This window comes from Hesperophylax consimilis, chromosome 24, assembly GCF_061612785.1.
Source record: "Hesperophylax consimilis isolate HC1 chromosome 24, BYU_Hcon_1.0, whole genome shotgun sequence".
In the NCBI taxonomy this organism is placed as follows: domain Eukaryota; kingdom Metazoa; phylum Arthropoda; class Insecta; order Trichoptera; family Limnephilidae; genus Hesperophylax; species Hesperophylax consimilis.
Genome location: NC_142859.1, coordinates 19,530,912 through 19,551,994, shown reverse-complemented (window position 1 = coordinate 19,551,994; position 21,083 = coordinate 19,530,912). Strand labels below are relative to the sequence as shown.

General features: G+C 30.9%; 1 protein-coding gene across 2 annotated transcripts in view; it reads left to right on the top strand.

Moving 5' to 3' along the window:
- The first annotated feature begins 896 nt into the window (after positions 1-896).
- LOC149412040 (hydroxylysine kinase) overlaps positions 897-21,083 on the top strand; it is a 56,715-nt gene continuing 36,528 nt past the window's right edge. The window contains exons 1-3 of one of the 2 annotated variants that reach the window (XM_089646554.1): positions 914-938; positions 6,067-6,212; positions 12,378-12,703. In XM_089646554.1, the coding sequence (XP_089502680.1) occupies positions 6,094-6,212; positions 12,378-12,703 (445 nt within the window). In that variant the 5' untranslated portion in view covers positions 914-938; positions 6,067-6,093. Of the gene's footprint in view, positions 939-6,066; positions 6,213-12,377; positions 12,704-21,083 lie in introns of both variants that reach the window. The other variant, XM_089646555.1, reaches the window with a different exon arrangement.

Here is a 21,083-nt window from a genome sequence, read left to right as displayed (position 1 = left end):
GAATTAATAGCAGGTAATCTGAAAAGCTAGAAGCAGATGGCGCTGGTGTGGTTGGATGTCATTTGCATGATATGACAATTGCGTGATTTAGAAGATGTGGTTTTAAGAATTTAAATGGTTGATAAATATGGTGGTTGGGGTCAAAGTCTTATTTAAAAAATAATTTATAAATATAATGCAAATGTAATTTGGAAAAGGCTGACTTGTTTTTAAATTCGGGGCTTGCGACCAAAGTAACTAAAACAGAAATAACAGAAAATTTTATTTACTAAAATGTTGAAAAGTGAGGTTAACTCAAGTTTTTAAATAATGCTTATTTATATCTATATCGCTATTCATATGGCTTTTGTTCAAATTAAACTATAATTAAGATTAGAACAGATTCCAGAGGAATCACATAGTCTGATAAAAACAAAATGTTTATTGCAAATACTAGAATTTTATATTGGTTTATATTTGTATACTTTTAAGGCAGAAACCATTTTTTCTTAACTGTTTATCGTTTAGAAACTTGTGTCCAGACGTTCTCGGGGAGTATAAAGGACAATACAACATTGAGACATTTTAATTACTACTATTATTAAACTTTTTAAATAATGGCTGACGTGACATCCAACTACACTAGCGCCAGCGGCTGATTCGAGCGTTATAGATTATCAGCCATTAATAAAAACTAGGATTTTTTTTTTTTATTTACTCTAATTTTCTCTTCTGAAGTTAAATAACAAGTGTGAAAAATGATCTATGCAAGCAATACACCTGCTTTATTTATTTTGGGTACCTATTGTGTTTAAAAAAAAACTTATTTAATATGCTGGTCCTCATCTTAAACGTGTTGACAACCCATGACCGTTCAGCATTTCGGCTTGCGTTGTTCATGAATCATGTGTGTAATTTAGTCCTATTTCAGTTCTTCTTCCGTTCACATCTCAAGAGAGGTAAGTTTCACAAACTACACTTTGTATTTATAGGTAAGACCTTGTTCGAAGACTTACGTAACCGCTTGTCACGATATTTTATTGTGTCACATATAATAATCTTAAATTGTTTTAATTACTAGTAAATAAAAATATATGTATATATTTATTAGCAATCGTGAAATCGCATGGATCAATATAATTATTCTTGTATTTTTATAATGCATTTTTTATTTGTTTTTTGATATTTTTCAAAATTAATATCATCATGGAACGATATGAGTTTCAAAATCAAGTCCCAAGATTATTTAAAATGAGGTATTTTTAAATAATAAAGAAATAGAATATTTAGTCCATGTGTAAACATCTGTATTTGCTTAAGAATGTATTTAACAGCATCCGTTTTATGGAAAACGGTTTTTCCTGCTGATTATTTATACATGGGTATCTAACACGGTAGATCGGTAAACAGATTTATCGATAATATCGATAACTTGTCGTGACTGCAGATCGCTAACCTACAAACAACAGTTCAAGTGAAATAACTGAAGAACACTGGGTTATTTCACAGAATTTGAACAGTTCATCTAATTTCAACGTTTATTTCAAGTTCTATAAAAGTTATTATTTCAATTTTGTGAAGCAATTGACCCATAATGATATAATAACAGAACTTTAAATTAACTGAACTGGAAAATTAACGTTAAAATTTTATGAATTGTTCAAATTTTGTGAAACAAAAACCGTCTTTAGTCGTTGTGAAACGTTGTTCGTTGGCGATCTGCAGTCACGCTTGGAAACGATGACAAGTTTACGACATTATTGATAAATCCTTTATCAGTCGGTCGTACTTGGTTCCCTGGACACTGCTAACTTTACAGCTTAAAGACAAATATTAAAATTAATTAATTAACGATTTGTTTTTCCGTTCCTCCTCTGGCCCCTTGCAAAGTTGAGCTTTTCAAGCAACAATAGTTTAAGTACAGGAAAAAAGTATTCTTACTATAAATAAAGTAGAGATCGACACAACTTTGCAGTCTGGGGCGTCGTCACCAATATACGGGTAAATAGCATTCGAAAAATGACGATTTAAAAATATTACTTTCGTTTGATAGTCTATCCTTTGACCGCCTGCAAAATTAACCATTATCAATCATAATAAATAATTCATTGTGATAAAAACCAAAAATTCAATATTTGAAATTTATAAGAACATACATTTTTATTATTTAATTACACAACCAATAAGTCATATTTTTAATGTGACAATATAGTAAAAGTTATGTAAGGTTTTAAAGAGAAAAAATAAATATAATCATTTGCGAAACCAAAGTCACATTCAGAGTACTCTAGAAGAGGAAAACGAAGGTGAGAAAAATATTTCAAGAAATTCAAATCTATCATTGTCATCAAATGGTCAATCAACGCCAATTTTTTTGACAGCTGAAATAACCCTGTTAAAGACGATTTGAAATCGATTTTAGCTTTTAAACGAATTGTGATTAGCAGAAGGGGACAATTATAATTTGTTAAGCTTCTCAGTTTATTTCGATTTGATAGAAAGCTAAAACGCACCTAGAATCGGTGTTTAACGGGACCTTTCAAATTTTGAAAAAACATCATTATGTTTTTTCAAAATTGCTAAATTGCGCCATTGCGCTGAACGGCCATTTGATGACTTTGTCACATGAATTTCAGATGATTTTCTGAAAAACAACGGCGCCTTATTAGTTATATACCAAATGGGAAAACCAGTGAAAATTGATGCACGAATCATTATTCTTAAGGTTTTGACATTATGGATTAAAACCAAAGGAAAACTAATGAATAATTAAGTCGCAATAAGTCCGGTATTAGGACAAAAAGAATCTAGTGTATTCAATTTCCTCTCAAGCCTCTGACAATATATTCTGTCAGAAGTTATTTGTAAAATTCTTAATATATCTGAAAACTACAAAAAATATTTCAACGACAGTGAAAATCGCTTGAAAATTTTATTATTAAAATAAACAAAATTATTGAAATGTTAAAATTTTAAATGCACACATGAAAAAAGTTAAAAAGGGCTCACCTTAAGTTTTTTCGTTTAAATACTGAACAAAAATTACTGAAAATCAAGACAATGTATTATAAATATCATTGTCACCTCATTTCATTCAGAAGTACACTGGAATATGCATCGCCTATTTGGAATCCACAATATAAACTTTACATAGATAGTATAGAACGTAACCAAAAGAAATTTATAAAATATATTACATACAAATTCAACAATAACTTTGACTGTACATGTGAAACTTTGCAGCGAAGACGAGCAGTAGCTGACTCAATATTTATACACAGAATTTTAAACAATGATATTGACTGTACTGAACTTCTGTTCCTTATTAACTTTAACATACCTTTGAGACGTACACGACATACAGTGCTATTTCACGCGATTAATTATAAAACAAATGCAGCATCTAATTCGACAATTAACCGAGCTCTTCATACTCTAAATAATATTTTTCTTAACTCTAACATTGACATTTTTTCGGATTCACTGCCCAAATTCAAACGTGGCATCATGTCAATAATTTAAACTATTCAATGCGCATACATACAGATAACACAAACAAACACTCACACATACATTACACACGTCACACACACACACACACACACACACACACACACCTATAAACTACACACGTCACCTGGTAATTAAGGAATAAACATACCATTTAGCAGACTTTACAAGGAAACATATCATTGGAACCCAACATTTAATATATTATTCCTGTATATTGTTTTATCTCTGTAAATTATGTACTGTTTTTTCTATAATATAAAATAAATAAAAAAATGTTCGTTTCATGTAAAGTTTTTATCAAATTGCAGTCAGAACCTTTGGTTTCACAGAGTTATACATCTTAATTATTCTGTGATTAACTTCTAGATTAGAATCAACGTTGTCTAGATCAAATTTCTAACCATGACAGTGAGGAAAAAAACGATTTCTATGGGACCATCTAAGATGTTTCCAAAAGCGAACATATTAGCCTGACGGGTTAACATTTATATTGTTGCCTAACAATGAATAATGAACACATTTTATAATCTCCTTAAATTTAGAATATTCGTACTCGTGTAACGATTTATTGGTTCAAATAATTTTAAAAGTAAATATTGTCAAATTTTATTCTGTAACATTAAGTTAAGCGAATTTATTCGCATGTATTCTTTTGTCTGAAATAAGACAAATAATCTTATCTACATTTTACTAAGGAAAAGTTTGTACCTCCTGATTCTGACACATTTTTTTTATCTATGTTTGTTTTTGTTGAGTATAAATATGCGATGACTGTAATTTACGAGAAGTTTATGTCAACAATGTTCTTATTATTAATGTTTTCAATTTAAGATAAGAATGTACCTACTTATAATTTTTCTGGTGTAACAATAGATATCTGCTTTTATAACTTGTTTTTAAATTTATTCGTTTACTTTCCATTTTCTAAATTTTATGTTATTGTTTTTTCTGTAATAATGTATTCCTATTTTTGATAATGTCCACTAAATGTTTTATTATTATACTGATTGAGGATATGACCTTCCAAATCATCAGCAAATAAGTGGCTTAAAGTCAATTGATAGAATGATAGAAATATGATAACCTTATTTCATATTCCAACCAGTCAGTGTACCTAATCATTTTTTTTAGATTTTCTGACAAAGTATGTTTCAAACGTTTCTCCTGCTTAAATTTATATTTGCACTTATTATCATAATTTGACCTTTGACGACGGAAACATGTTTATCGTGTCAATAACTATTTCATTCATAATTCAGAATATTAGTAAACAAACAATGAATGTTAAAAATCATTGAATGTTATCAGTCATCAAAAAAAAAAAATTAAAAAAATATGGCACAATTCTTCTAAAGATCTGCAGATTTCATGATATCAATTGAATAAGAAAAATTAACAGTAATTGTTTACTTAAAATTGTTTTAAATAAATAGATTAACAACATCAACATCAAAACTACTTACAATAATAAACCGTTATCGGTAAATCAATTAAAAAATATCATTCATCAACAAAATAAATAAACAACCAAACATGGCAGAATTCAAAAATAAACTGCTGTTTTTCAGGATATCAATAGAATAAGTATTTAAAAATTATAAGACAATTTCGCGTATTTTTTTAACGAGAATTTGAAATTTCTTATTCGAAGTATGATATAGTTATTGCAATATTCAATAATTAAATATTACAATTTTATCCTAGACTTGAATAAAATTAAATAGATGTCGCACATTAAATTGAATATGATTTTAAATACCAAGCTTATTTTTTATTCTAATTTAGGGTAGTTTTAAAAAAATATATTTTACTCCAAAGAAAATTTCCTGCGTCTTTAAAAAAGATGTTATGTTTTTTTTCTATTATTCCATTTCAGGAGTAAATAAAAAAATTTATATAAAATAACAACCAAAAAAAAAATTTTGGAAAATCTGAATATTTAATGCATGCAGCATAATCATCTCAGTTGAAACAACACCTCTGTCGTAGGTAATTCCAAGTGGTTTGCCACGTTTAGTAATTTAGCAGGGGTGCTCGGGTTCATGAGGGTGAGGCGTGTTCAGGATGCGCTTACCCACCACCTGCGTTTCGTGTCCGATCGGGAGATGTTAGTTTGGTGAGACCCTTTGATCTCTCAAACTGATCTCTCGACCCATCGCGTTGCGCCGTATTGGGAGGGATATATTCATATGTCCGTCACTCTTGGACACACCCTAGATCATACCCAACCCTCACACATTGTTCCTTCCCAGAATCCTACCCACTCCTCACACCTTTTCCTTCTTAGAACTTCTTGTGCTTCCTTTCCCTAAAAGGACCTTCCACACAGCTTCCCCATAGATGACATAGGTCTTCAGGGAATGTTGAGCTAATTTTAAAAGAAATCATTTCGAAATATCTGCCAATTTTCCTTCTCTCTCTCTCTCTCTCTTTTGCATGTTTTACCTATCTAAAATATTCATTGCCTTCATTGTAGATAATACCAATTCTCTCAATCATCAAAAGGGTTCTCCATTTTGTTTTTCTTGCATGTACCTATCATTAATTCTTTCTGCTTTATCCATACTCTTATAGGAAACTCCTAGAGAAATTCTCTTCAAAATGACTTACAAACCGATGGCGTTCGAATACCACGACTTATTAGTCGCGAAGAAAATAGTAGTCGAAGAACCAGTAATAGTTGAAGAACCGGTAATAGTTGAAGAACCATTAGAAGATGGGTAGGTACTTCTGTCAATGTTCTTTTCTAACATCGGCGCAAAGTCAACGGTGGACGCACTGATAAAGCTTTAAGACCTTTAACTCTTTTAACACTCCAGCACATTGATTTATCTTCTAAAACTAACGGTGATTGTAGCACTCTTAACAAATCTTAACCACATTGATACTCTGAAAATATAATTAAACAATTAACAATTTTTACTCCATAAATTAGGTGGTAATTGGGCCTCGATTATCGAGGAAGTCATTACACTCGAACAACGAGTGGTTCGACCCACTTGTTGTTCGAGTGGAATGACTTTTGACTTTTGGCGTATGTAAGTACATATGTACCTTTGACGAGACTTAGGAATAAGAACTTCGACCAATGTATGTACTTTCGACGACGATTACGAGTGGACTGGATTGGAGAATCGATACCCAGGTGTGGTCGTTTTCAAATATTGTGATCGATCACAATTTAATTTATTTTCTTGTTTTGGAAGCTAGTAATAATTATAACTAATTTTAAGGGTAGATTTAAACTGTTATTTTTTGTACTACAATATAAGTAACAAGCTAAGAATATAATGTGGTAAAGATGGGGAACACACATTCGCTATAATACGTTCTCATTCATACTTGGTTGTCTCTTTCATGCATTTAGATACACGTTTCTCTTGCATCCTTACATGGTTCAGGTTGTAAAAATTTATTATTAAAATCGGATCACCAACTTTTCCGAAATTCCCCTGCACCGTATCGTATCGCAAAATGTATGAGAGAAAACCAAGGCGCACAACTCATGCTGCTAGGAGGCGATAGTTTAGCATGTTGCTATCATAATGTATGGAAAATGTCAAAAGTTGGAGGTATTATTAATATCGTAGGGTATTCGCCATAGATCACATTTCTAGTTCTAGAAATTGTCTATTAAGTAAAATTTTGCTGTTAACCTCATTTTACGGCCATTAGCAATAAGATCTGTTTTTGTAACAATGATTTTTTTGTAAATATTCAATAATAATCTTCATTGAATAAAACATCTACATCCTTGACCCCATAAAATACAGCTGGAACCTCAAACTAACGATGTTTTTCATGGTTGTAATAATCCTTAATTAGTTCGAATCTCGGAATTTTTCGGAAATCTCTCTGTTAGCCGTTAACCTTTTGTAGACGACCCTAAAAACTGTATTAAATGAACAATCAATATTTTATTAATTATTTTATTTCTCAAATTTTCAGCCTGTTGCATAATTTTGTGTATAACCATTTTTTTAATATTGTCTTCACAATGGATAGTTAGTTAGAAAAACGTATTCCGTGATAGACAACATTATTTTCCGTGTATTTAATGCGTTATATACATGTGAAAACAATTACTATTTTAGAAACAAGAAAAAAGTGTCTTTCCGGTGTTTCAAAAATCTTTTCTTTAAAAGTTTTTTCAAAAACTCTTACCAAATTAAAAAAATATTTTTTTACTCCAATCGTAGAAAAATTGAAAGATTATATATTTGGGTATATTTAAAAATAACTGTAACTTCACTTTTATCTCGTTCACATAAAAAAAACAGCAAATAATTTTTGATGCGAAGTATGAATTATTTGTTTTCTATATTTTTGGTGTTTTATTAATGACATCCAGTATAAATGGCATTAATAAAATCCTAAAAATATCCAAAATTTTATTAATGACATTTATTCTGGATGTCATTAAGGCAAACTGGAAATAATTATTATTTCTCTTTCTAACGTCAAAATAACGTATTTCCGTTTGATGCAAAAAAGATAAAAATATCTTTTTAAAATATTGACGTCCGGTCATATATGACCCTAAAACGCTGGAGTGGTTAAAAGGTCATCGAATGGCCCTATTTCGTTTTTTGACAATTAAAATGTCCCCATTAAAAGCCGATTTTAGGTCCGTTTAATTTTTTGATCAAATTGCATCTTCACAATAAGCGTAACTGTCATATTGTTATGGTTGTCAGCTGATGGACAGCTAAATTTGATCCAAAATCTGCGTTTGACGAAAATCTTTTAAATGTCAGAAAAACAAAATGGTGCTGATTAACGACAGTTTCTGTGAAACACCCTAACCAAAGATTATCATTTATAAAATCACTCCATAAAATTATTCGATATTAGGCATATATCTATCGATGATTATTATAATATGACGCCTTGCACAACTTTACATCAGTCAATGTGGCCCAATTCAAGCCAATAGGTTGAACACCCATGCGCCAAAGCGATAAAAATTCATGCACTTATTACAGATACACAAAATATCAATTATACTTGCAGTTCACTGGAATTTGAACCCATAACCTCCATACCCAAATACAATGATAATATTCAGTACCGGCAGCTGTATTTACGGAAGCCGTCAATTGAATAATTATCCGTTAGATTATACAATCAAGATAATTATTGCACTTTAAACCTTCTTAGATTGGCATTATCTTCTATGATTATTTACTCGAATAACTGATAACCAGTTCAGAAACAAAATATACTCATAATCCAGCATTAGTCCGCGTGCCTTTACCGGTTTTGGTTTATCGAATTATTTGTGATTGATTATTTAAAACCGAATTTATAACATAATACATTCATCGTTCATTCGACATTTGTGTGGTTTAACATCTCAAATAAAGTGACAGGACGATTAGCAAACATGCAGCGCAGATGTTGGAGAAAACACAAACAAATTAAGAGGTATGTCAAGCTTGTGATGTTGTTTTATATAGTTATTAATGATGTACTAACGTTTCAGCTTTATTTCTTTATCTTTTAACTAACCTGTAGAGGTAATATTCAAAGGAAAGTATGCGTACAAGCCGACACTGCAGTTGCAGTGTATTAATTGTACTGCGGACACGATTTTTCGAAACTGCAAATGCAGGGGTTCGCCCCTAAAGGTTAACTAACGCCTGCTTGTAATCCGTTTTAACAGCAATTTAAACATAGCATCAAATCACGTTTTAAATATTTACAAATTTACAACTTACTAACGCCTTTTGATTTTTAAGAACTGTATACGTTGTTTTGTGACAATCACTTAGTCTTACATCTGTGATTTATATAAAAGTATCAAATTTGAAAAAGAAATGGTTTATACTTCAGTAAAAATTACTGTTACCTTTACGAGTCTCAAATGAGCATTGCATATTTTTAACTGAATTGTGAGAGTTTTCCATTTTGTTTTTTTCTGCTAGTCTCTTCAAAATCTAGTTATGCTTTTAGCACCAGAAAGCAGAGATATTTACTTAATGTGTGTTTTTTGCGTTATAAACAGTTTATTTACATTCAGACATTAACCGTTAGGAATTGTTTATAATTTTGAAAAAATAACCAAAATGATTAATTCATATTTCACGTCGCTTTAGTAACTTTAAAAATTATTATTTCTGTATTATATGAACGAGATAAAAGTGAAGTTAAAGTTATCATAAAAAATCCACAAATTTCTAAAATCGAGTTCTCTCAGTTTTTCTACTGTTAATGTGGTTAGCGTTTTAGACAACATTTTTTATATTAAAATTTTATTATTATAGAAAAAGTATTGTTTATTTCAAATGCGTACACCGGAATCATTATTTTTAGTTTCTAAAACAGTATTTGTTTTTAGGGAATGTGATAAAGTAAGATTATATAGCACATTTGAACTACACAGAACAAACGCGATGAAAGTTCTGAAGGGTTCGTACATCTGAAATTAATATTTTGAAATAGGTACGGACTATCAATAAAATTGTGAATTATCTTATATATCAGCGTTGATCGAGATTTTTAATATTCTTTGAGACATAATTCTCATCATTTCGCATGTGATAAGAAACATATTTCAAAAACTTTATCTCTGTTTGATGTATATGAAACAATGAGGGTTACACACTGATGTTGAAGCATACTTTAGGTGGGTTTTGAAGCAGGATATGTAGAGAATCTTAATTTTTTGTATATTTATGAAAACTTTACTTACTCGAAGTATATATATCCTAGCATTTTTAAAGCCTTTGACATGATATGCTCGGTGTGAGATTGAAAGAGAAACTTACTGTCTAATAGATTTCCAAGATCTCTAATTACATTAACACTATTTAAAAGATTGTTCTTAATTATAAACTGTATACAAATGTCCATTATTGTTTTGAAAATTGAAACTAGTTTAACGTCTTCCAAGTCACAGCCTGCTAAAAAAACAATACTGTACAACAGTCGATCGGAGTTCAGATATTTATTTCGATATCTGGTGATAAAAAAAAAATCTTTTTTTTTAATTCTTACGTCAAACAGTCACGAATATCACAGCCCACCTGCTATTTTATAAAAATGGTATCATTCATAGATATAACTTTAAAACAGATTAATGTTTTTTTATGTGATACCGTACATCTGCATCCCATCTGGTCGGAGCCAGTGAGACTCTGACATCCTCATATCTTCTGCGGTATGTTATGAGGCTGAATGGTCTAGGGAGGGGAAGGAGCTGTGAAAGGAGAATGTTTGGAAGTATCTGGCTATTCAGATCTGGTCAACCAATACGGTTAAAGCAATTTCAAGTAACCTTTCCATGAAGCTATGATGACTATCGATTATTCTTATGCACGCCATCCATCGAGTTTTACATAACTGTCACTTCTGCGGTGGTAGGCGTGAAGTTAATATGATCGATATGGTAATAAACATAATTAGTTTACTTAACTAACTAACCATATACGGGTGATAAGTAACGTGCTTCACTTATTTTAATCAATGATTCCTTATTATTTTGAGTGAAAAATGTAAACGAAATTTTGGAATCCGGTGATTTTATTATTTTTTTTCAACTTAAAACATAAAAATCAGTAGGTATTGGACAATTAGTATCGGGGTGACGGGTTGGTCGGTTACAGGGTTGGTTGACCAATGACTAAATGCGAAAGAAAGAAAAATTGCTAGGTTTTGAAAAAAAAAAATTTAAAATGATTAATAATGTCGGATTCCAAAATTATATTTACATCAAAATAACAACTCAAATAATATGTTCCTTAACACCCTGTAAATCGTCTCATTCTTACCTAAATACTTACTGTTATTCTGCTTCTTAATACGACCGATTCAAGCACTTATTCGATTCACTTAATCGTGTTATGTTTTCTTCCAGTTTAAAAAATTTTAATTTGAAAATTTCGGAAAGAATTTCGCCAGCAAAAAATATCCAGCTCTTTATTTGTGTGACTTTTTAGAATCAAATATTATTATATAGTTTAAACTTAAAACTGGCTTTTTAATCTGGCGTGTTTCTAATATATAAAATTATCAATAGTTAAAATATTTCACAGTTAGGAAAAAAACCTCTAAATATGTTAACGGCTGTAACGTGTTCGTTATTTTTTTTGATACTAAAAAATACAATTACAGAGTAGTGAATCTTTGACTGTCCAACTGGGAAAGTTTCGCGTTTCAGGAAAATCAATCAGTAATGTTAAATATATTTTTTGAAGATAAGATCCATGTAATAATCTGATAGTAAAATAGTTGATAAGCAATTAGTAGATTGCAGATCGAAATTCCTGTACATCTTGATTAGGAAATTAGTTGCTCACGTAACACATCTTACATAAGACCAAAAAATATATATTTTTAGTAAAGTCAGATAATTTTCAATACCCATAAGGAGAAAAATGTGTATTGCTAATTTACTGCTCCGTAATAAACGTTCGAAAAGAAATAGATGGTTTGAAAGGGAAATATATAAATTATAATGTTAGAGGGAGCGTGCTTATCAATTGCTTCCTAAAGGCTAGTTGCTTTACAGAACTGAAATAATAACAAACTTGAAAAAGTCTTTCAGAAAACTTGAAAATTAACTTTGAAGAATTGTTCAAGTTCTCGGAAACAACCCGTCCCCTACATCATACAAATTAAAAATAAAGATGAATAATGACAGATGGTATGTCAGAGTTGTTGAAAAATTATCAATAACGGTGATTTTGATGTCTCCGTGATAAAGTAAACTGAAAATTGAACCGGTTCTTTTTTCTCGAATTTCTCTATTATTTTTTTCACTTTTCATTTGCGTGCGTAGGTAGTTGGGATATAAGCCTATTTTTTCTGTGGAATGAATACGTTATTCCAGACCCCAATCAGTTTCATATTAATAAATTAATCATGCATCCGATAATTTCCAGGAAACCAACAATGGCAGACATTGTCGAAGAGATTCAAGCCGATTGTCTAGCCAAGATCCTCCAAAAGGGGGATGTAATAAAGCCTGTAGTGACAGAGGATTCCGTGAGAGCCTTGGCAGAGAGGTTGTACGGCATTTCCTGCCTGGAGCTAAAGGAACTGAACTCTTATGATGATAAGAACTTCCACATCACGGAGGATAACAACATGAAAAACCCCATCATCCCGGTGCATTGTCCTTATGGATATGTGCTGAAGATAATGAACTCGCTAGATTCGAAAAAACTGTCATTTGTCGAAGCGCAAACAGAGGCTATGATCTTTTTGAGTAAGTATAAAAAAATATTTTAATTAATGATTTTCTTATGTTTTTATCATTGCTGGACTTATTATTCTTTTCATAAACCTTCTTGAGTCCAGTATTGACAATGGGCGACACTTTAATGTCTTAGATGTTATTTATTTCAACATCTTTCTTTGTCTATTTCTATATTATGTTTGCATCCTTGTGGTACTCCTTTTTTCCTCTTTATAAGTCTTCTAGCTTTCAGATTTGACAATAGGCGTTGCTCTGATGTCTTAGATTTTGAAATCATTATGCTTACATCCTTGTTAGGTATATAATTCTTCATTCTTCTTCATAAATCTTCTGGCATCCAGTTTTGACAATAAACGTCATTCTGATACTATATTATATGTAATTCAACTTTTAGTATATTTGTTTGACGTTTTTAATACGTTTACTTCCTTTTGAGACGTATTACTCTTCTAAGCATTCGAGCGTCCAACGTTAGCAATAGACTTACATCAATCAATCAATATGTCACCAGTTCTGTCGATGATAAGGATTCTTTTCGTAAGGGGATAAATAAAAAACACCTTCCAACAACGCATGACAATTTTTTGTGGCCTTGTGCACAGTGGGGAATGAGTATTTTATTTGTGTTTTATTCTGGCATGGTAACATCCTCAAAAAGTTTTACACTTTAAACACATGACCATTACAAATAAATTAAATTTTTAATCTTATTACGGTTGAATTATCTCAAACAAACTATAATAAATATAAACTGACGATGTGAATATTTTGTTATCAACATCAATTTTGTAAAAACGTTACTTTTTTAGAAGACCAGCAAACAAAAAGTACTAAACATATCGAGATCATTTTCCAATAAAAGTAAAATAATAACAATAAGTTTATAAGAAATAATATAATAAGAGTTTATGTACATTAATAAATATTCGTATATTATGATCTGTTCAGTGATTTTTCACCAATAGGTACAAAATTTAATAGTGAACAAAATTTTACTACTAAATACCGCTTTACTAAAACTTAGTTATCATTAACTAATCATTCTTACTTGTAATATGACAATAATTGCATGTTAATTTTCAATCATCGTCAACCTACTGAAGGCGGTTTATATTTATTATAAAGACATGCCGGGCTTACCACAGGGTCACAGGATAGGGCTTGAGTTAAATTAATATGAAGTTGTTTTTTACAATGATGTTATGGCATTAATTTGTCATTTCATGTTTGTTGACATAGATTGATAGAATCTTTTTACGATGTATTAAGTCTTTATTCGTGTCTATCTAGAATCTAGACAATCGTTATAAATAGAAACCATGACATAGAAAATGCAAGTTGATAAACATGAGAAAAAAGATAAAGTTCTTATCTACGCTCGGTGTATTTATATCTTATGTGCGCCCATGAGTAAATAACAATAAATAATAAATGGTTTTCTTGTGATTGCACTGCAGTCCCTATAAAATTGCTACAGTTTATATTTATTTCAACTTTAACCCTTTCCGGTAATATCGCATTGTTACATATTTCGTCAGAAATACCTAAGCTTTGCTCTCGGCGACACGGGATATGAATAAATAAGCCATCAATTATAATCAAAATTATTTGCGTGAATTTTTAAAAATAGATGGAAATTCTAATACTATTCAATGTAGTTGTCACTTTGTGGCTATCCATTATAATTAAATGAAACATTTTAAATTTGTTTAAACAAGTATAAATATTAACGGCCGTTCCTTCCTCAAGGCAAAATATATACTAAAATAACTTGAAATGAATAATATTACAAAAACTATTAAAATTAATAATACAAATTATGTTCACCCATAATTCACTTCACTAATCCCTAGTCACGCCGCCACCCCCACTTCAGCACCGTTCGTCGTTAGTAAATAATATAGTGGTTTAAACAATGTTTCATTTAGGGATTGAGGGACCGGAAAAACTGTTATCTTGTCACTTGTTCAAAAGGTACACGTAAATGTCGCAAATGTGTTTTTTGTCAAACAAACATATTATAAACATTAAATTACGACAAAACTTCTTAAGACAGATATAACTTCTATAATAAAATTGCTAACATTCAACATTTCTTTAATTGACGGATGACCTTTGTGTCAATAAGCACTCAATAACGTTTAAAAATTGCTCAATAGGTAATAATATTTTGATCTCTGGAGATACCGAACAAACTTTATACAATATTTTGATTACCATCAAAATACGTCACGGCAAGATAAATAACATGCTACTTGTAATTATTGGATGTTTCCATTATAATTCATCGCTCAATTACACATCCGCAAACTGTATTTGAGATAAGCGTACGTGCTGTTTTAAGGTCTAGGTAATTCCCCCAAATTGGCATTATTTTTGCTATTTCGGTGCAAACCAATTAACTTACGAATCGGTCTAATTTGTTAGGTAAAATGATAACAGTCTTGTTGGTGTAAGTAGACACGTATAATCAGTGTCTCATGAGTCTGAAGATACGTACAAATGGGTAAACATAACAAGGCATAGTAGTTTTAAAAGATTTAGGTATGTAGTAATAAAGGTAAAGCAATATTTTTTCAACTTTGAAAAACTGATCTTTGTTGAAAGCATTGTTTAAAAGTTCGGAAGTTTTATTGTGAGATCGATGTATGATTTTTTTAAATTCAGAAATGAAAAAAAAAAAACCTTTCTTTTGTTATCTTAACCCAAATTTTGATGCGGGTATGATAATGAGAAGTGTGGTTTGGAAACTAGTCAACTAAAAATATACAAAAGTTCCAAAAATATCTGATAAAAGTTGTCAAAATGAAGACACACAAAAGAGATAAAGAAGTCACATGTTGTAATCTCAAAAGCCAAGAAATTAACATTCTTTCTCGCTTAGACAATTTTTTTATCAATTCAAAATTAATTTGAATTATACTTACTAATTAGGTACATTTATTAATTAAGTAAATATTAAGTTTTTTTAATTATTAAATTGTTAAGGCGATCCTATCTAACTATCTCGAAGGAAATATACCTGAGGCCAAAATTTATAACGGTATTCGGAAAATCGTACAACAAGCAAGAAGCTGGTGAATTTACGTCACATTTGGATTTGATTTTTTATTTGAGCCTTCGTTTTCGAGTAAATCGAGATCGAAGTTGGTATTTTTAGGTCAAATTTGATGGCTTAGGGTTAATATTAGATGTTTTTAAAATGCATCGAACTGGCCACAAAAGTTTGATTTAACCATTTAGTTGCCGAAAAAAATGAAAAGAAAATAGTATAATAACCAGTTTCCCGCTTGTACAATATTTCAAGGGAACCAAATTTTCAAACTAAAAACATGTACCTATTTTTTATTACTTCCTTGCCAACCTATTGTTTTTCTAAATATTAGCTAGTCGATTTCGCGTCATGAAATTTTTAAATACTACAAATAAAACAATAATATTTGCGTCAGCAAAACTGCAAATTCTTAGGAACAAAATTCTGTAATGAATTACCAGAAAATATAACATCCCAAATAATAGCTTAAAGTATTCAATACAAAATTTTTAAAAAATATGCTGAAATTTTAAATACAAAAAAAAATTAAATTAAATAATACTAAAAAAACAATAAAAATAAATGTCTTCTTAATAACTAAATAAATTAACCTTCCTTCCACACACACAAGGATAGCTTTTAACGGGAGTAGATCTATCAATTAAAAAATATAGATATGTTATTATATTTTATGCAAAATAAATAAATACATTTAATCAAAACAAAGAAGAAACACGAAACAGAAAATGAAGGTTTCCTCAAAAAAAATTAAGTCAATTGAGAAAATTACGTTATATTTTTGTTCGGTCACATATATATTTCACACTTTTCCACAAATCTAGTCCAAGGCTGCCCAACCTTTTTAACAGTTGGGCAAAATTGACGATTTAAAAGTCACTGGCGGGCCACTGACTACTGACGGTTCCTATTTTTGTTACCTTAGCTTTTCAATGTCTTGTTTTATGCAACAAACAAATAAACATATTGAAATTTTATTGTCATTTATTAAAATAATAAAATAAATAGCATCAACTGCCAAATAACGAAACAACATTTTATGTAACAAAAATCCAAATCCAAGTAATTGGTACAATCAATGTGATTTCTGACATTGTTTTTGTTTTAATAATTCTCCTATGTTAGGAGTCAGTTCAGATGTTGACAGTAGCAACCAATCAAACATATGTTGCTCAGTATTTATTTTTTACAAAATTAAGATTAGAAAAAAACTTTTCACAAACATACGTTGATCCAAAACTACTTAAAAATTGAAACGCCAGTCTTCCTTTGGCACCAATTTCCAGAAATCTCCAAATTCTTCTGAAGAAGTTTGTGACTTCGAAAATATTTTTTCTGCAAAAAGGTTTTTCAGTGCATTGTTTTTCAGTTCTTCTTCAAATAAAACTATCAATTGACGTATGTGAAGAGCTTTTGAACGTATGTAATTTATGCAGCGTACTACCGGCTCCATTATATCATTCAACTTTATGTCCTTTGCACACAACGCCTCTTGGTAGATGATGCAATGATACAACAATTTTTTCGATCCAAGTATTATTATAATTGGCGGGTATTTTGAAAATGGTTCACGCGGGCCGCTTATAATTCGTTCACGGGCCACAATGTGGCCCGCAGGCCTGGGGTTGGGCAGCCTTGATCTAGTCAATCCACACTATGCAAGTGCATTATATAAGCAAAATAAATAATAAAAAAACAATACAAGAACAACACATCAACTCATCAGAGATCAAATGGGAAAATAATTCACCGACTCCAGATATTTTCATATCATAGGGTTCGGCTCGGTAGAACTCCTAACAGGGACTATAAATCCTACTGATCGCTCAACATAAATATTTGAAAAATCTTTCGTAATCCTAAATGTATTTAAAATGATTGATTTTTGCATTTTTATATTTAAATTTTTTGATAGATCTAATACGCCTAAATTTTTAATGAGAGAGCTAGGTATAATTTTTGTTCGGTTACATTATTATTCCAATTATTATTAGCAGTGATATGTTTACTTGGCACACAAAACCAGTGCATTTAAATAATCCTAATTTATGTTCGGTTTGTTTTTCAAGCAAAAACAGCTGTCTTTTCAGGCATGGCACGGAAAAATAGGGTAAATATGAAAGTACCTCGTTAAAGATAACATTGTTAAATAAATATTATTTTTACTGTAGATAATTACCAAAAATAAAATAGATAACTCGAATTCCTAAATAAATACATAACATAATGCGCATGTTATTTGGTACCATCCAATTTTAATTTTTCTAATAAGAAAACCTTTCGATGTGTCAAAAATAGCAACCCATATTTGAACAATGCAGCTAATTATAAATATTTTATTAGGTATGCACTAGTGCAGACCCGTGGACAATTACGTGGATAATCAGATTGTACGATTAATAATTTTTGATAATTCGAATGACAGTGCTGCGTATACCGTATATTTTAATACCAATATTTTTACGGCTTATGTTTGGTATTATTAGGTATTTTTCAAAAATTCATAAAGTTCTGTACTCAGTATTTTTTAATGTGATACTCCATAGTCCCTCTGGCTCCGGACACTTGAACTCTAATCTTGTGTGATATTCAATACTTAATTAAACTGTAAAAATCACACACTTCTTCAAACACGGCAAACTTATTTTGTGGCACCGTTTTAATTAAGGCGATGCACTACGTCATTTAATATTTTAAATTGAACCGCTATCAATAACAACCCTTACGTAGATGGCGATAAGGTTTAAATTCCCGCTTAACAACATCCGCCTGTTTTGATTTATGCAAGAAAAAAACATGGCCAAAAGGTGCTTTTTATTTTATTATGTGGATGTTCAGGCATAAATATTTTATTTTTTTCGATCATTTTATAAATAACTTAATTTTCCACATTATACAATAAAATTATAACCGAAAACGGGTTCGAAAGTAGGAGATTACGAACTTTAAAGTAGTTTTCATAGGCCTTATACATTATTTTTTTGTGGCCTTATAAAAAGACTTATCTAAAAAATACTCGATTATTTCAAAGGCCAAGATGTATTCTACTCGCAGTATTTAATTGAAGCATCTGAAACATTTCTAGACGACCAAATTTTCAAACCAAAAACACATGATTTTGCATTACTACGTATGGCATCGCCTTAAAAAGAATAAATCACTTAGTTTTAACCTCTTTTATTGTTTGGATACAACCGACATGTCTCGTGAGCAATGCTCACCTCTTCAGTATTTACTTTAAACGATACTTTTTTTAGTTAGTATTTTGTAGCCGAATAGTTTTTTTTCGTTCTGTTCATATGAAAATTTTCAGGAAATCATTTTCACAGACAAACTGATATTTTCAGAAAATGGCCATATAAAAATTCGAATTTTCGAAAAAAAACACGTTTTCGGCTACAATAACATCAAAAATTGCATTAGTTGCACTCTAGTACACCCCAAAATCACGAGCCGCCATTGGGACAAGCTGTTTCGCAGAAATTCACTTGCGACAAAGTCATCAAATTTCCATTCAGCGCCATCTTGATTTTTTGTCATTTGAAAGGTCTCCGAACGCCGATTCTAGATACGTGTTTTTTACTGTTTTTTACTTAAATACATCTATTTTTATTAATAGATGTATTTAAAAATACAAATAGTTTTTTTGGTTTGACTGAGGATTGAATCTTCTTCCCCAGGGACTGAAGTCAACCGCAAACAACTAAGCCAGATCCCGATTGGGTAGGACCGACGTTTATTTCGTATTACTGTAAACTCATCAAATTTCAGATAAATGCGTATATTTCCGCGTGTGTAAGCGGAATTTTCACAAAAAGTTTAGAGCAGAGGTTCCCAAAGTAGTCTATATAGACCCCCAGGGGTCGATATCAGCTTGCTGGGGGTCTATGTCAGCAAAAAATAAATTTGGGGGTCCACGAGATTCAAATGGGGGGACATACGAGCAGACCCCCATTTACCTTAAATCAACATTTAGGAGTTCCGTAAATGGCACAATACACTTAACACAAATAACACAGTTTACGTAATACTAATAATAGACTGAGAAATTACTTATTTGATATTTGTATTTTTATACTTCGTAAAGTTGTTTATTGAGGTATATAAATAAAATTATACGTTCCTTTTCTCGTCAGTATTAATATAATGAATCAAAACATTGCACATCGGAAGCCGCGAATTTTCCTAAATTCCCATCTTGTTTTTGAAAAACGTCCAGGGTAATAATGACGTTCAACATTTAAATGTACTTCACACAGACTTCAAAACTAAGTTTGAGGACATTTAGACTGTGGAAGTGGAATTTTGAAGAATCGGATATCATATGACAAGAAGAACTGATCGGAATAAGCGCTAACAAAGAACTTAAGGGGCACTTCTGTAGGGCCAGCTACAGAAAGAAATTCCCGTTGCTTATCCTGCTCCATTTTCATTTGGTGTAATACCTCACAAGGGCGCCCCTGTCTGCACAAAGTAAAGACAGAAGAACTATACCACCACCCGGTTGTTGGACAGGTAAGGGAAGGGTATCTTCTTACGAAAAAGAGAAATGATTATCACATGCGACGTTAATAATTTTAGGAAAATTCAATAGTCGGCAGGCAGGGGGTCTACGGAAAAAAATATATTTGGCAAGTGGTCTACGGGGCAAAAAAGTTTGGGAACCTCTGTTTAGAGAATGTATTGCAATCGACAACAAGTCAATCAGCAGAGTTTCAGCTCGATTGGATGTCGGAAAGTGGGTTATTTTCCACTTCCAAGATTTGCATTCATTCATTACGGATAACAAAATAGAAATTGATTTATTCAAGTAACTTATGTTAATCGAGAAATGATTCGAAAATTTACATCTATTTTTTGTGAAAAACATGTTTTTTATTCACCCCATTACACCATTTATTCCGTAATATTATTTGTTTCGGCTATTTTCATACTGCGTATGCAAATGAATTTTGAACACACGTCTGTCGCATCGCTCACGAGTTTTTCATTAGCACAATACCTAATCTTCTATGCAAATATTGCCACGGACCAACATACTTAGCGACTGTGCCTGTCACAACCAACTTGTTATTTTGTATTCAGCCTACTTAGATACAGTTACAGAATACGTCTTCATAAATCGTCTGATAATTTCTACGGCAGTAAATAATGTTTCTTTTTAAGTAGGTAACATGTTTTGTAATACCCAAATTACCCAAACAACACACTCCACATAAAAAAATATATTATTTGATTTTTTCATGGCTTTTATGAACATCTGATGCAAAGCAACATTAAAAAATAAACACTTTGCAATGCAAGATGGAAAAATATAATGTAAGATATTAGGTAGAT